At 42.3% G+C, this 16,300-nt stretch overlaps 1 protein-coding gene across 3 annotated transcripts; it reads right to left on the reverse strand.

The window, feature by feature from the left end:
- Positions 1-14: 14 nt before the first annotated feature.
- Positions 15-14,562, reverse strand: aff1 (AF4/FMR2 family, member 1). 3 transcript variants are annotated; one of them, XM_053852659.1, is made up of 19 exons: positions 14,330-14,562; positions 10,989-11,109; positions 9,534-10,232; positions 6,929-6,970; positions 6,504-6,587; positions 6,283-6,316; positions 5,900-5,957; positions 4,763-4,874; positions 3,833-4,690; positions 3,691-3,761; positions 3,437-3,605; positions 2,809-2,867; positions 2,629-2,692; positions 2,429-2,565; positions 2,301-2,366; positions 1,350-1,443; positions 1,238-1,278; positions 954-1,162; positions 15-873 (listed from the first exon to the last, which is right to left on the reverse strand). In XM_053852659.1, the coding sequence occupies exons 1-19, from the start codon at positions 14,515-14,517 to the stop codon at positions 734-736; spliced, it is 3,246 nt and encodes a 1,081-aa protein (XP_053708634.1). In that variant the 5' UTR covers positions 14,518-14,562; the 3' UTR covers positions 15-733. The 3 variants fall into 3 exon arrangements, with proteins under 3 accessions (XP_053708634.1, XP_053708643.1, XP_053708651.1); XM_053852668.1 differs by lacking the exon at positions 14,330-14,562 and adding an exon at positions 12,630-12,806; XM_053852676.1 differs by lacking the exon at positions 14,330-14,562 and adding an exon at positions 12,708-12,805.
- Positions 14,563-16,300: the final 1,738 nt, after the last annotated feature.

Here is a 16,300-nt window from a genome sequence, read left to right on the forward strand (position 1 = left end):
CCTTGAAAGAAAAATAAAACCAAAACAATGTCGTCTCCAGTGTTTATTGATCTCTGCAACACAAAGCCGTCACACATTTCCCAAAGGTCATCAGAGGTCACACAGTCCAGGAATCATCTATGGACGGTTTGGTAAACGTAGGTGGATGTAAACAAAGCCACAGGTTAGTTAGTAAGACAACATGTTCAGGAGAAATAGTCAATTATTTCAATCTTAAACTGCAAAAATGGTTTCATTTCATGTGCAATATTTTGAGAAGCTCAGAATTACGTTGGAGCAGCCGGCGGAACATAAAAAGGAACAGAAGCGCGTTAAAAATCCTCGGACAAACTAAAAATAGGAACGCTGTGATCCCTTTGTAGCCCTTTTTATTATGACATTTCCGGAGATGAGCGGCTGAAATAATATTCCAATGCATTTCACTTCCAAAATCACGATCCAACTGAACCATAATCCAAATTCATCCCTCGGCCACTTTCTCTGCGCCACAGTCAGCGTAAGTGCTGATGGAAGTTGATAGAAGGAAGGACACGTGACTGCCAAGATGGCCGCTCCACTTGTGTAAAGTGCAAATGATATCAATATTCACAGAAAAGGAAGTTCGCTGCCAACAAATGACTGAGTCCAGTGAGGAGGCGGTCGACATTTTCCAAGGCACATGAGGCATCTGTTGGTCGCGAGTGCAAGTGCCGTGCGTCTGAAGAGGATATCGGGCGTGAGCAGACCGCCAGGGTCACTTTACCCGTTTGTTGTTGTTGTTGTTGTTGTTGAGTCTCAACCAGGCCACGCCCTGCCTGGTGTAGCGCACCATGGAGCTCACACTGGAGGTCAGCGTCAGCGGGCCCACGGCAGAGTCCAGTTCTGAGAGCAAGCCTGAAGCACACGCAGACACCATGGTTCAGAGTTACTGCTACTGCTGCTGCTGCTGCTGCTGCTGCTGCAGCCAGACTCACCGCTGCCCTTCTTCGCCAGCTCCTCCGACTGCTCCCACATGTCGTGAGCGCTCAGACACAAGGCGGTGATGTTCACGTAGGCGACCGTCATCTGACCGATGGTTTGGGGGATGGACACGGCGAAGGCGGGGCCCGAGCCGCTCTGCGTGAAGCCGGTGGATGCCGCAGGGGACGGCGCGCTGGGCAGCGGGGACGGAGTGTTGGTGCCCCTGAGATATAAAGCTCCATTAGTGAGGGGTAAGAAATTCGGTGGAATTGTGCAGAGGGAAACAAGGAGCCGTTACCTGAAGGTTGCTGAAGGATCCTGTGTTGAGTGAGCAGAGGTCTGAAACAAAGTGGCAATTTAGTTGGTGTGAATTCTGGGGACAGTGAAGACGCAGAGTGAGAAGGACTCACACTGAAGTGGTAAGCCAGGGTCTTGGAGTAGTTCAGTGCGGTTTTCTGTTTGTGCTGAAACATCGCCATCTGCAGGAGAGCCTGGCACCTCAAACTGCAAGACACAAAACCCAGTCATTCTTAACCATAGGGCCGAGGGCCGCGAGCGCCCCCTAAAGGCCGCTGAAAATTTTTTGGGCTGTGAGACGCTCAGTTGTAATACATGAGCCACGCATGGTGGCAGTAGTGTGTCACTGAATTGACTTGACAGCTGCAAATCTGTGATAGTTACCAACTATGGAGGCGTTCTTGAAAAGAAAAAATGATGAAGAAAGTGATGGCGCACCCCAACAGTAAAAACTGTCATGAAAGCACCTATTGAAGCAGTTTTGAAAATTAATTGGAACATTTTATGGCAATACTTTCATTTACACTTTATTTATATCTTATTTGGAGTTTAAATAAAATACGTAATTTTTATTTTATGATATTTAGACATGGTTTTATTATACTTATTTTATTCAGTATTCACAATTTTCTCTCATTTTTTCCTTTTTTCCATGAGTAAATTTGATAAACATGACTTGCACCTGGTTCTGTTGCTGCTGAATTTGTAAATAAAATTTAAAACCGAAAAAAAAAACCCAAAACTTTATATCACCAACTTCAATCAAATTATTAATTTTCATGCTGACTTTTTTAAAGACTATGTAAATCTTTGGGGTTTTTTTTGTATTCAAACCTTAATAACAAGTATCAAAACATCATTTTTTGGCATGAATGATTGATTTTTTTTTTTTTTATTCAATTTGTTGTTTTGTATTCATATCTCGATGGCAGAGAAATCCCTCCATATGTATCCATTCCCACCATATTCACAGCTTTCAAAATGGAAGTCCACTGCCACACAGGAGCAACTTGACGGGCTGCATCCTTGTGGTTGTCATGGCACACAGCTGTTCTTCCTCTTACCAGAGAACAATGAAATCCTTCTCTGAGGGCGATAGATCACAGGAGCTCTTCAGTTTCAGAACAAACCTAATGGAACATGATCAGAGTTAATGACCAATGCAAACGTTCCACGTCAGGCGCTCTCTTACTTGAGCAGTTCCACTGTCTCGGCGAACATTGTGTGGGAGGACAGCGAAATCTGCGGGTCCTTCTTCATGGCGATGCCACTCTCAACAAAGTACATGGCTGCATCCAGGTAGTTGAACCCTTTACTGAGCTTGTCCGACTGCAGCAAAAACAAAGACTAAGCTTCCTCCTCCACATCCAGTCACGGCGAACATCAACAAACCTCTGAATCGGCCTTGTGCTTCAGTCTCTTGGCCTCTTTGATGTAATGCTTTACCGAGTGCAGCCTGCAGGGGAGACACTAGTCAGTGTAAGTGGAAGGAAAACCCTACACAGGACTAAGAGCTGGAGAGAGAAAAAAACCCAAAACAGACACTTCAGTGTGAAATGCAGAAAAGCTGACCTGTCTTCGAATCTGAGCAGTGGCATGCACGTTCCAGACATTTTCTTGGAGGACTGCTTCTGTAATGAGACAAGACAAGCTTCAGGTCAAAAATTCAAAAACTAAGTGCATCCAGTTGGATTGCAGAAGGGAAACCTTCCAGCTGCCCTACAGTGAAGCGGAGGACACAAGAGGTGTCACAACTGCAGTGTGGTTATAGCGGCAACACTGTAAAGGCCTTAAAACAACAAACATTTACACAAGTGGTGTCATTTTACATGAAATATATCGTAGACTGCCTCCCAATCCTTTCATCAGGAGGATATTAAAATCCACTGAAGAGTATTTATGGGGATGAATTGGATTCACATTTCCCAGAACGGTCCATGTGAAACTACACTCACATGATTTTGCCATTTTACATCCAACAATGATGTGGGATGTAAAATGAATGTGCAGTTCACAGGAAGAGTGAAGCCAGAATCTGCCATCATAATGGGGCCTGCACAGCGTGCAGACTTTATCGGTCAGAAAAGCTGCGGAAGACTCCATCTGATCTCTGACAGGATGGTTAGGGGTTCAGCGCTGAGACTCATCACCTTCAGTCTGCAGGTGGCGCTAACCAGAAATGCACCTCAACTGAATTCACCTGTGTTTGGTCTTGCGTTCCACTTTTCTTTTTGCTAGGCTCCAGAGCTTCTTTAGTCTCTTCTGACCGGCGCTTGACATGCTTTGATACCTTCTTGACTGCTGGAGGAGTCATGTGACTTTTCTTGAGCTTCTTTGGCTCCTGACTTTCAGTGGCTCTGCAGGAGCTTCTGCACATGAGCGGGAAGAGGCTGCACGTTAGCATACGGGTGCTACATACGGTGCAAGGTTTACGACCAAGGCTCAGAATCTTACTCCTGCTTCACAGCTGGTGTGGGCTTTTTAGTTTCCAATTTTCTTTTCTTCGCCTTAACATTTATATCTACCTGAAAACAAAACAAAAAAACAGAGTGATTATTTTAGTTCAAATGTGTTTGGGGTGACCATCAGTCGTCACCGTTTCAGCAGAGGACTTCCTGCTGCCGTGTCTGTGACGCTTCACGCTGCCGACGTCGTGTCCTGCACCTGTCCTCTCTGTGCAGAGGGGCTTCTCTTCAGCCACCCTGGAGGCACAGGGTGGTCTGGACAGCAGACTGAGATCAATTTTCACCACCAAAGAAAAAGGCGGTCGTGAAGAACTCTGAGCTTCTTTTTTCTCATGTCTACCCTTCTTTCTGTCCTTATGGCCAAGGGAGCAGGGATCCTTAAGAGGTGCACCTGTGCCGTTCTCCTTCCTCCTAGCTTTACCAACTCTGCCTGGCGAGGGCTCGGATTTAATGAAGCAGGAGCAGGTGTCAGGAAACCTCACCACACAAGTCGGACAATGTGGGGATATCTGATCCGTTCTTTTCTTATTGAGATCCTTGGATCTGTCTGTGTTGCTGCTCTTCCTGTGGTGAGAGATTTCCGTTTTCACTTTTGGTCTGTCAGTGAAGGGGAGGTCTCCTTTTGCCGGTGCAATTTCCGCAGATTTGACACTGACAGCCGCTGCAGATTTACTGGAACAAACCGCCTTCCCTGTGAGGACCTGACTGGCTTGAACACTCATATCCGCCAGGGGGGGCTCCAGAGTCGCTTCACGGCTCTGGCCGGAGCTCTCAGCACAGTATTTGGGATTTGACTTGTTGCCACTGTGAGGTGAAAGCTGAGATTCCTTCGAGGGAACGACCGACTCGCTACAGGAGGGCTGGAGAGTGTCCTGGGAGCTGTTGGAAACACGTGCACCTCCTTGGTATTTGCTGCTTGAACTCTGTTGGCTGGACCTGATCCAGTTCCCCAGCTGCCAGTTGCCATGGGTCACAGCTGGTGCACCCACCTATAAATAGAGGAATATAAAGGCTCAGAGTTGTGGAAATGGAGACTTCCTCATAAATAAGTGACGCATTACCTCAGTGGTTGAGCCACCCGCAGGAGCTTGGGGGTCCGCGGTGACACTTTCGCTGTCTGACTCAGACCTCGAGCAGCTCTCTGACTCGCTGGAACTTGCAGACTCGCCCTTGCTGCATGAGAATCACAAAATGCTTCACTCCAGTCTGGGTTTACAAGATCCTTGTGTTGCTTTTAATTCATTAGTATGCTTTCTGTCGCACTTTGATCACACTTGTTAAAGTGTAACACTGCCAGTCCGGCCAGACGTGGACGGTTCAAACCCATGGAGGAGATACAGGCGTCAGCGTGACCATACTGATCCCTATTCACGACTGCCTGCATCCTCCAACATACTGCTTGACTGTTTTTTTGGAAAACCTGACACATGACTCACAAGAACCCACAAAAGAGGAGGATTTTTTTGCAGTATGGTACAAAATAGGGGTGTAGCTCGGCTGTGTCTTAGGCCAAATGAATATCCCTCCCTTTGTATAATGGTTACATTTGGTACTTGGTGGTAAATATGAATCAAATATCTGTGTGACTACGGTGGCTTTCACACTATGAAAAATCCAAGATGTACCTCAGACTTGATTCCACCAGTAGATGTGGCTTTCAGTCAAGGACACGGGTAAAGAGTGAGAAGGACTGCCATAAATGTCACATTTATGGCAGTCATTTATGACAAGACTGTGATCATTGACTCCAACGCTATTCACAGTTTATTTTCTCCCGCAGTTTCTACAGCGCCTGCCACTATTGTGTTTATTGTGTTTTTTTTCTCCAATCACTCTACTCTACATCACCGCTTTGATCGTGCTTCACCACAGTCAAAAAAACAGCAGCCAATACGTGGAGGGTCACGGCAAATGGACATACTGTCACTTTCTTCTGTTCATCAGAGTATGAATATTCCTCTTTAGAATCTGAGTCAGTCAAATTCACACTGCTGCGCTCTGTTATGCTCCGACTGTGTAGCTGCTCCTTGACCGGGGGTGGTTCTCAATCTCCCTTTACTCCAAAGCTTAGATGGAAACACACCCATGTGTCCACCACAACATGTGTGAAGGTAATAACTGCCTCAAGCTTCACATTTGCAGCTTGGCTTGTTTGATGATGGTGCTGCAAACGTTAATAGCAGAATGAGTGCACTTACGATGAAGAGCTTTGAACGACAAGCACAGGTGGATTTTCTGCAGTGCACACGCTGATTTCTAGAAGGGAAAACAAAACACAATAATGGTAACAAGTCCTGCAACACAAACACAACATCTGAAACATGAAAACACAAGATCTTTTGCCTTTGCCTAGATCCTGTTCTGATGGGGTTAACATCCCATTGTCATCGGCAGTTATATTTCCTCTGTGTACTCACTTAGGGCAGGGGACCAAAAAATATTGTTATTTCCAAACATGAAAAAAGAAAACAAAAGCTACAATATGGAAATGGCTGAATCAAGTTACATTAGCTACAAATCTAAATATATATAGAAGCTTCACATTAATTTCTTCCTTATCTACTTCCGTCAGTGTACTTACTTTGCCCTGGGCACGCAGAAACATCTTTCACTTCCTGTAGAAGCAATGAAACTTGTTATCAGTCTCACGTCGTTTAAGCACAGACAATGGGTGAGTTGCTCTGATGTTCATGCTCCTGTTCAGTAAAACAACGTACTGGTGTTCGATTAAGTGACTTTCCATACACGCATGCACAAACATCCACTTCACTTTCACTTAACCATTTACTTAACTAAACTTACCTTAGGTATGGCTGGGGACTGAGGTTCCTCCTTAAACATTGTGTGTATGGGTGTGAGGAGAGGAGGCCATGGATGGATCAGTTCCTTCAAACCAGACAGAACATTTTTGAATCTTTTTTTATTTTTTATTAGGAGTTAATTTCACATCTACGAGGCGATTGATGAGCCTTTCTATGGTGCACTTCATGATTGTGGGCATGGTGTCACTGAGCAGTATAAAGTCACCACAAGAGTTTCTGTACGAACAAGCTTAGAATTTCCCATCTTGCTAGGAATGACCAGTAATGAAAAATCTAATTACACATGCCATTTTATCCATAATTAAAGCGGTACAATTGATTCTCTGACAGCTTTAATGGAGCTTTGACTGTCATGGGGGGTGCTTGAGAAGTTAAAGCTTTATGAACACGCAAGCCTGAACTCACCCTTAAGATGTCTTCCACACAAATGGCTCCATCTGTCTTTGTCTGTCAGGAAAGAAAATGGTGAACTTAAGTTAATACAAAATTAAATAAAATTAAATCAATTTCAACACCTCAGTTTAAGAACTGGGACTAAATACAAGGCACATGTAGGGTTCCATTCCAGGACTTTTCAAAAATGGAAGGTTTCCATGAGAATTTATGAGCATAAACATGAATAAACTGGGGATATTGAAAACTGAAGGTTTGCTCTTCCTATGGAGCTTGAATATAGTTTGAGAAAGCAAATTTTAGCATGATCTTAACTAAAACAAACAGATGTCTAACAAATAAATATGTCATTTCTTAATCACATGCACACAACCCATTGTTTACTGCATGGCTATTGACACCACAACTTGTACCGGCACACGCATTCAGGAGAGATATCTAGCAAATAACAAATACCCCTATTTAAAAAAGGATGCACCGATCAGGTTTGCTGCCGATTTGGATCGCATCACGGTTCAGACTCGAACCAAAAGAAAAAAGAAAAACAAAGACGACAAGAGAGATCTAACTTTGTCCAAAACAGTTTTGTCATTAAATAAAACAAATTAATACAAATTATATTAATATCAACACGCACAACATTTCTTTGTGTTGTGCATGTGTATGCTTGATCTAGGGATGCTGCGATCAATTGGTCACAGATCATGATCAGTCGATTTCAGCGTGTGTGTGGCAGCCGCCGCTCTGATGAAGCCCCGCTGGTTGTGACGCGTCCGCTCCTCCCTACTCGCTGCTCACTCAGCAGCAGCATGTCTGCTGTGGAGCTTCTTTCAATCTGTCATGTCAAGTTTGCATCCTGCAGCACATCTGCAGGAAAATGCTGCGCAGGGAGGCGCCTTCAAATGAAACACGCCATTTAAAGCTCCAGCACTTGACGGAGCACAGAGAGTTTTCTGGTCTCATGAAAGTGAGAACGCTGGCTCCTCGGCAGCAGGCTTGTTGCTTAGCAACATCCGCCGGTAGGAGCGTGACATTTGGAATAATAAGAAATTATTAATTTCACCAAGCTAGATGAGCAGCTTTTCTCAGGTGTCATTTACGTGGAGACGGAAACGAATGGAACCGTTGCCGTTTTGGTGTCGAGCGCAGCGTGTTTGCCACCTGAAACGGAAACGGTTGAAAACGTCCGGAGTGGAAAAAAGTCGTCATTTCGATAAGCTTCTGCAATGTCACAAGATTTATTTCCATCCAGTGTTGCATTCATGTTTCACCAAGATCTTGCATTGATGATGGTAGAGTCTGACCGCTGCGCAAAGCGTATTTCACGGACATAGCAAAGTCTCTAGAGACTCACCGAACTGTGACATCTCACATCAATTACATTTTTCAGTCATCCTCTTGACAGATTATATAAAAACGTGTCTGAATTAAAATGATTTAATGATTGATGTTTTCACATCATGTACACAGAAGGTCTCATCATTTTGATGACAAATTCATTGTCAATCCATGTGATCTGTATCGGTGATCGGTGGTGATCGGCACTGTGGCTGATCGGTATCTGTGATCGGCAGCAAAAACCCTGATCGGCGCATCCCTAGCTTGAACATGATACATTCCAGTTAGTTCCCCAAGATTCCCATTAAAAGTTCCCAATGTGGAATATATACAAAATTTCCAAGCTTTCCCTTTGCAACTCTAAGCACATCACATTTCAACTTTAATGTTAACCACAATAATGTATGGCAATAATAAAAAAAAAAACATGGTCAACGCAGACAACGATACAAATCTGACGAAAAGATAAGGTGTTACCCACTCAAATTATTGCTCACAACAACACAAGTCAAAGTCACATGCATGCTGTTCAATCAAGGATCAAAAACCACATTTGCAGGGTTTTACTCCAAAATTTGCATGATCAATTCCGACCTCTCAGAAACAAAATGAATCATCTTAACTAAAGATGGGTTATGCAAGGTCAAATAATTTGTGCAGCTGCCATGTAAAGACAATTGAGGGTAAAAGTGTTCAGCAAACTAATGAACCTAGCATGCAGAAGAATAAAGCAGTGGCCTGAAAAATCGCCATGGATGTTAATATTACACTAGGAAAATGCAAATAAATCTCTGTCCAAGTCAGGCTGACACTGGAGGACAAAGATGAAACTTCAGTTACACATGATACTAGATGTGTCAACAGCAGCGTCTTTTTTATTTTGTTTAATCAGTTCTTCTATCCTTGTGAGCACACACACTGTTTCTTAACCAACACAGTAAGGACATTTTGCCTGGTCCTCACTTCTTCAACCCTCAATTTGAGCTTTGAAACAAAAAAAAACTGGGTTTAAATTCTGTTGAGAGCAATGGTTTTGGAGGGTGGGAGGCTCAGGGAAGCGTTATGTCAGTGAGTGTCCTCACTAAGATGGAAGTACAGACGTGTGTGTGTGTGTGCACATGTGCATGCATAAGTGCATAGAAATAGCTGAGTGAAAACCTCACCACCATCGGGAAGTGAATAACACTTAAGGATGCAAAACAAGGGAGAGGATTCCAAATTCATCTCATGTCTTCACTATATGTATCATTGTATTATGCTGCGTATACAAGACTCTCACCTCCAAATAATGAAGCAACATCTCCGACTTCACATGCTCCATGGTGGAGTCTTGTAATGGCTCGATCAGCTCTGGAGGAGGCTTGAGATCAGGCGACTCATTGACTGTCTGGTCCTGACCATCCAAAGGCCGCACATATGCCGTGGGCTTCTGGGTCATGACGGAACTTGGCTGCTTTGACGACAACAGGGACGCAAACGTTTGTTGGAGAAGTGGGTTACTTTTGCTGGATCTTGGCAGAGGTCCCTCTTTAGGAGAAATCTCCATGGCAGAGCGGCTGTCTGTAGATTCTTGAGTGTGTTGCAAGACCAGCCTGTCCTTATGATGAATGGCATTATTCTCTATGTTTTCACACTCTTTTGTGGGTAGAAAAGATGGCGCCTCAGCAACTGCCTGAGGACGATCCCTGAGATCTGAGATAGTTTGTTGCTGCGTGGGCAACTGGTTGAGTTCAGTCTTTGGCAATATGGATCCATTTCCATAGTGGTCAGAAATAGCAGTGGAAGTAGACTGAGAGGAAATGCTGTTACTGGTGGATGCACTTTGACTGTGGGGCAGAGGCTGGACTGGCCGTGAGAAGTTCCCATGAAAAGGAATCAGTAAAGGCTCAGCTGTCGGGGGATTGCTACTGTTACCATCTTCATAACTGCCTAATAGCATCCGGATTTTATTGGAAAGGGCATCCTCCCTTTTGTCTGGCTGAAAAAAACAAACAAACACGCAAGTCAGTTTATAAAGAAGAACAGTAGGGATGGGCGATATGGACAAAAAAAATATTGTGATCAATTTTTCAACGATAACGATAATCATCAGGATAAATAAATTTTCATTATATTCCATGTGTTGGACACTACAGTCTCTCTTGAAACTGTTTTCTTATTGGTGGAGTTTGTCTCCCACATCATTATTTGTGTGACTGCGATCAGTGAACCCTAATGGGGATATGGAAGAGGACGCCGCCGCCAATACCGGAGCGGAGGTCCGTCCAATATCCAACTATTTCCACCAGGGTGTTTCACCGAGGCGCCAGTGCAGCGGGAGACCTGCACGTGTTCATATGAATCAAGGCAGACGACCGCGTCAGAGAACCTATGAGGACCACTCCATCTAATAAAATAAACAGGGATCCAGAGACTCAGAGTCGACCAGTGTCATGAGCAAAGGTTCCCTGGATTAAAAATGAGTTTCAATCTATGACAGTGAACCAAAGTCCACCACACTCTCCACAACTGTCACACGCCGGTGTCGGCTGTCAAACGCCGCGGAGCTGGAGAGCGCGGCACGCCGTCATGGTCTCGTCATGTTCACGTATGCAGGTCGAATGCAGCGAGTCAGTCGCATGTTTATCAAATTTATCATGAGATGCAGAATTGTCATCGGGGGATTATCATGGAGAACATCAGAGACTCGGACAGCGAAGTGGGAATGTAGTGCACTCATCGTAACATCACTTACTCTGTATAGTTCACCAAATAGTGGCACATTATCAGCATGGTGTTTCTTGGCTTGGCTTGTCTCCTGGTTCCTCTGCTCTCTGGCCTGGAGGCGAAGACGGTTCCTTTCCTCACTGTAGCCACTGCGGAGCGTCACAAATGCATTTTTTAAGTTAGATTTGATTGGGTCAAAAACAGTCGGGTGACAAGGGTCTCTAGATAACACATCCTGTATGAATGATCTCCCTGTTTCACAAGATCAAAAGCTGTTTAATTAAGATCTGACTGGTGGACCTTGGGGAGGATGCCATTCATGTCATTTGGGGAAAAGTGCCACACAGCTGCACAAAATAGAGTAATTGGCTTTCCAGAACCTCATACATATGTTGATTTGTGTTCCTAACCAGGAGTAACAGTCCGAAAACCTCACTTGTAGTTTATAACAAGACTGACTTTTCCATCACCGAACAGAAGAAGTGAGTCTAACAACTATACACAACATGTTGTTATTGTCTTTTTGGGTGAAATCCTCACAACTGCCAGACTAAAGCAGAATCCCAGCTGACGTCATTCCATGGCAACTGCACGGCATAAAGCATTTCAAATTTGCATTTGAAAAAGATGAGAAAACATCTTCATAAGACGTGAAAAATTCATCAAGTGCAGGTTAATAAATATTTGATTTCAGTCGCACATCACATCAAAATGAATGCAAGGTCTTGATAGATTTTTGTATCTGAAATGCTTAGCTGTATTGATACTGCAGTGCACATGTACAATTATTTGATCAATTAAAACAGGGGAATAAGGCATTTTCTGTCTACATTCATTTCAATGAATCATCAACAGACCAAAAATGAAATACCAAAACACAGTAAATAAGCAGTTAAATGTTTGGGCTATGACATAGTACGGTCTGGTTGTGTTCACATATTTAGAATGTTCCTGGTGGGATCTCTGGTTCCATGCAAACCACTGTTGATAATCGAACAGTACAGACGGTCTGGGCACTTCTGCGGTCAAAACTGCATGGTGTAAATATGAGCATTTGAAAAAGGTCAGCATGGCTGTTGTGCTGCGAGGATGAACAAAAATATATAATATTTAAGTGCTTAAGTTATACTGAAGGACAAGATAAAGTCGTTAATACATTTATATTAAAATAAAACCCGTTTCTGAGTGACGGAAATAAGTAAGAAAATTATATTTTTAGAATTAAATATGAATTGCAACACCGCCCCCATAAAAAAATGGTTTGAAAGCTTTAGTGGTAAAAAGGAATAGTAGAGTAAGTCCCTAGTTACACCACATCAAAAAGTCCACAGTCTACCGTAATAAGACTTGTGGTTCAACCAATGTTTGGACAGAACTAAAAGAAGAAAACCGTGGCTCGGTAAGAAAGTTGGTAAACACTCGGACCAGCTGGTGAAAATCATAACTCTCCCTTCACAGCTGATTCCACCCCTCCAGTTGCTGCTCAAGTCACGAGAACAGCCCAAGATTATTATACGAATTGCCCTGGATTAAGAGAGCCATGAACCCGACGTGAGAGTTCGGCCGAGTAGGACATATAAAATCAAATGTTGAAATCGGGGTTAAGTAAGGATGTTTAGCTGTTGACCAGCTAGCACCCGCAGCTAACAGCTAGCCGCTGCTGCCTTACCTTGCCTGAGCTGCCATGGTCTTAAAAGTTGTGTGTCATCAGTATCTGACAGTCATCGCCTTCGGTTACATTGTTTACCGGTTATTTCAACTTGTTTAACAGCGAGTTTGTCAAAAGCGTCCCTGGTTGCCGTAGTTTGACACTTGTCTGCTAGCGGTGCGTGAATCTCAGTGCCTGCTGGATTGTTCGACTCATTCATCCTCCCGGGGGCCTCCTGTGATTTATGCACCTGAAACTCAATACACTCGGTCACAAAATATCTACAAAGACTGTATCGTCGTGAGTACCGCATACGGCACATAGTGAGAGTAAAATACGACACAATATGCATTTTAATTTTTGATTTTAGTCGTGTACACAACTAATCTACTCAAAGTTTTACATAACTCCCCCCGAGTGCCGAACATGGTACAGTCACATTTGTTGACATGTGTGATTTACTGCATAAGTGATAAGATCGTCTTAGCGTAATTCTACTGCTAGAGTTATTGAAAACCTTGAGCTTTGAACTTACGTTTTCATGACAGTTATGTAACTAAGGAGTAATGTTTGAATTACTACAGCACTAGCTTGGAATTTGGGACCAGCGCAGGAATAAAAAAGAAACGATTTTTAATATCAAGTTAATGTCATATATAACGATAATTAAAAAAAAAATTCGAAACTGGGAGAACTGAAAAATAAAATAAACAAAAAACATAGTCAAATAAAGGAAACCCGCAACAATAAAATGCAAATAATTATAATAACAACAACAACAAAAACAACAGTGGCAGGATGTCTTCAACATCAAATCGACATCAAATATTTGTTTGAAACTATTCAATGAATCCATACTTTCTTTCATTCATCATTTCTTTTCCCTTTTTTTTTTGAAAACGAAGAGCAAAGCATTTTTAGTTGTTTAAAAAGGTGTATGAGAGGTCAGTCAACTTTTATATAGACGTATAGAATTCTGCCAGAAAACATTTGTTTTGTCATTTGGTAGCATCAATTACTTTTATTCATAAAGAATATGTGACCACTATAAAATTAAACAAATCAAAGAAAATAAAAAAAGGAAAGGAAGGAAGGAAAATTGTCACAAAGAATAAAAACATCAATAATTACACATGAATATCTGATTTTGTATTAGCTGTTTAATAATGACTGAATGTTCTCCTTATAAGAAGTTGCCAAGGAAACGGTTTTGTGTTACAAAAACGTATTGCAAGCGTCCACATCTGTGACTTTGTGGACATTTAGCATGTGAAGCGAACATGCTGGCTGAAGTGTGAGAGGATTACACCACACCATGGTAAATCCACTCAGTCTTCCACCCACAGTGAGAATCAATCAAAGACAAACAATGGCTCTTCTAATCACTTCTCTGTTTCGTCTTCCCCAATATAATCCAGTGCAAAATTAGTCGATCATTTCGTTTTCTGTCAATCATTTGCTTTCATCAGGACACTTCCATCATGATGGGATTAAAGTCTAGGTTTGTTTAGTTGGCAGAATTTGGATAGCGAGGTTGACTGGGTCACAGCGTGGCAGGTCTTGACCAGGGCTACAGACCTGATCCTTCTGGGACATGACTTTTCACCAGAAAGGAAACACGATGAGGGAGAATAGTGTCTTTCTTCCTTCTCCACCCCATATGTCATACGATCCGCATCAACGTGCTGAATGGTGGATTTATTTTCAACTTGTGAACTCACCAAGCAAGCTTCATCGCAACACACACGACAGAAGAGAGGTTTGACAAAGCCGCAGTGATGCTGAGGATGCTCGCATATGTGCAGCGACGAGAGGTCCTACATGAGTGATGTCGCGATGGAACCATTCCGCAAGTCCTCCTCTTTCCAGAATATTCATTGGAAAACAACTTGGCTCCTCCCACATACATTTGCCATCTCTCATAAAGGTCAATATAAAATTCTACATTTACCCCACCAACACATATTTATCATGATTCAGTACCACTGATGTCAAATGTGTATTTTGTCATGCTGAAGATACGGAAGCGGATTAGGGCCAGTGAAGAAAAAAAGATAATAATTGGCAGAATTCTAACTTTAATCTCAGAATTCTCACTTTAAAGTCAGAATTCTGACTTCTGAGAATAAAATCATATATATATATATATATATATATTCTCTATATTATCTATATGTTCATAAGAATATTCCTATTTAAGGTTTGAAGAGATGCCAACCTTGTTCTGTTTGTATAATGTTCAATACCTTGTTTTGTAAATGAAACATTGTTAATATGTCTAGCATTGAGAACTCAGAGAACTTGGGAGGTGTCAGATGAAAAGTTGTCCAGGTGAGTCAACCATCTTGCACGGTGAATGGCGTACACTGAGCACTTGCACATGCATCATTTCACAGGAGTAAGATTGAATTTCTGCCATTAGATACTCACCCATGCTCCAAATTACCCTTAACAGATGTTGATGCCAAATCCACAATAAAAATTGTGAAAGTTTTTGTTGCTTTCATTTGCTTGCTTGGGTTCCAGGGATAAAAACACAGTTGTGGTTGTGAAAGGCTTGGTAAGATATGGGGAGTACGTAACACTGGATATGCTTTCTGCACTGGCTCTGCTCCAAGTCCCCAGTGGATGACCTGAGAAAGACACAAGCTTTGCAAAGAAGATGACGTAGCCTCCACCTCTTCTTCTTTTTGTCATGAACACAATATACCTTAATACTTTAATAGATGATATATTTAACTGCAGGTTACACAGCAAATGTATACTCATGAGAAATATTTATGAAGAGCAATTAAATTTTAAAATAAAATTGTATTCTGATTTTTCCATCATCGTAATACATAGGTGTCATCATCATTTGTGGAAACGTACGTATGAACACAATCGACGAATATCCAGCATATTTGCAAAATAAACAAATAAATATGATTAAAAAAAATGGAAACAGTGAAACCAAAACACGTGTAATGAGCTTAGATAACTTGACAGTAAAGTAGACTGTGATTTTTACCGTCAACAGTGTTGGTGAGAGTTGAGTTACATGTAGCTGAACTACTTAGCCTAATAACCATTTACTGTAGGACTTGCAGGAGTTTAAATGACATTTGTATTTTGCGCTCCATCAGATAACTTATACAATATTTGCATAATACAGTATATGTGCCAAGGATGACATTATCCACAATTTTGTAGGCAAAGCTAAATAAGTGTAATGAATGAAGACCGTTCCTCGAGCCAGTTTAGCAAACATTTTCCAGGGGCAGAAATCGTGACAATAGACTGCAGACTACGTGCAGTTTTACAAGCTACACTAGCAAACTTGCAGTCAAACGGGAAACTGAACTGTCACTTCACTCATGCAGACGCAAACTTTCCAAACTTTGTAAGTAGGTGGTACAAGCCAATACTATTTCAATGCAAAATAATGTGCAAGAGCAGTGTACGTCATTCTTATTTATTTGTTCAACGTGTATTTGTATTTTTGCATTACAGAATGGACATTAATAATAATAGCAATAAACCATAAACCAAAAGTCAACCATCACAATTAGCAGCTTGAAGAGCATGTCATAAAAATGCTATTGGAGAACCTATCCATGTCATTGCTGCAGGCTGAAACACAGCTCAGGCTAAGTGACTATCTGAGGTGATCACAGACTACAAGTGACTATTTGTAATTAAGACGTCAGTAG

Source organism: Synchiropus splendidus, chromosome 1 (genome assembly GCF_027744825.2).
Source record: "Synchiropus splendidus isolate RoL2022-P1 chromosome 1, RoL_Sspl_1.0, whole genome shotgun sequence".
NCBI lineage: Eukaryota > Metazoa > Chordata > Actinopteri > Syngnathiformes > Callionymidae > Synchiropus > Synchiropus splendidus.

Coding starts and splice junctions, on each gene's coding strand:
- aff1 (XM_053852659.1), bottom strand. CDS start 14,517: ATGTATGTGGGAGGAGCCAAGTTGTTTTCCAATGAATATTCTGGAAAG. Junction 2,566..2,628: donor AGCACAAGGCCGATTCAGAG/GTTTGTTGATGT, acceptor TTTTTGCTGCAG/TCGGACAAGCTCAGTAAAGG. Junction 874..953: donor GCTGGCGAAGAAGGGCAGCG/GTGAGTCTGGCT, acceptor CGTGTGCTTCAG/GCTTGCTCTCAGAACTGGAC.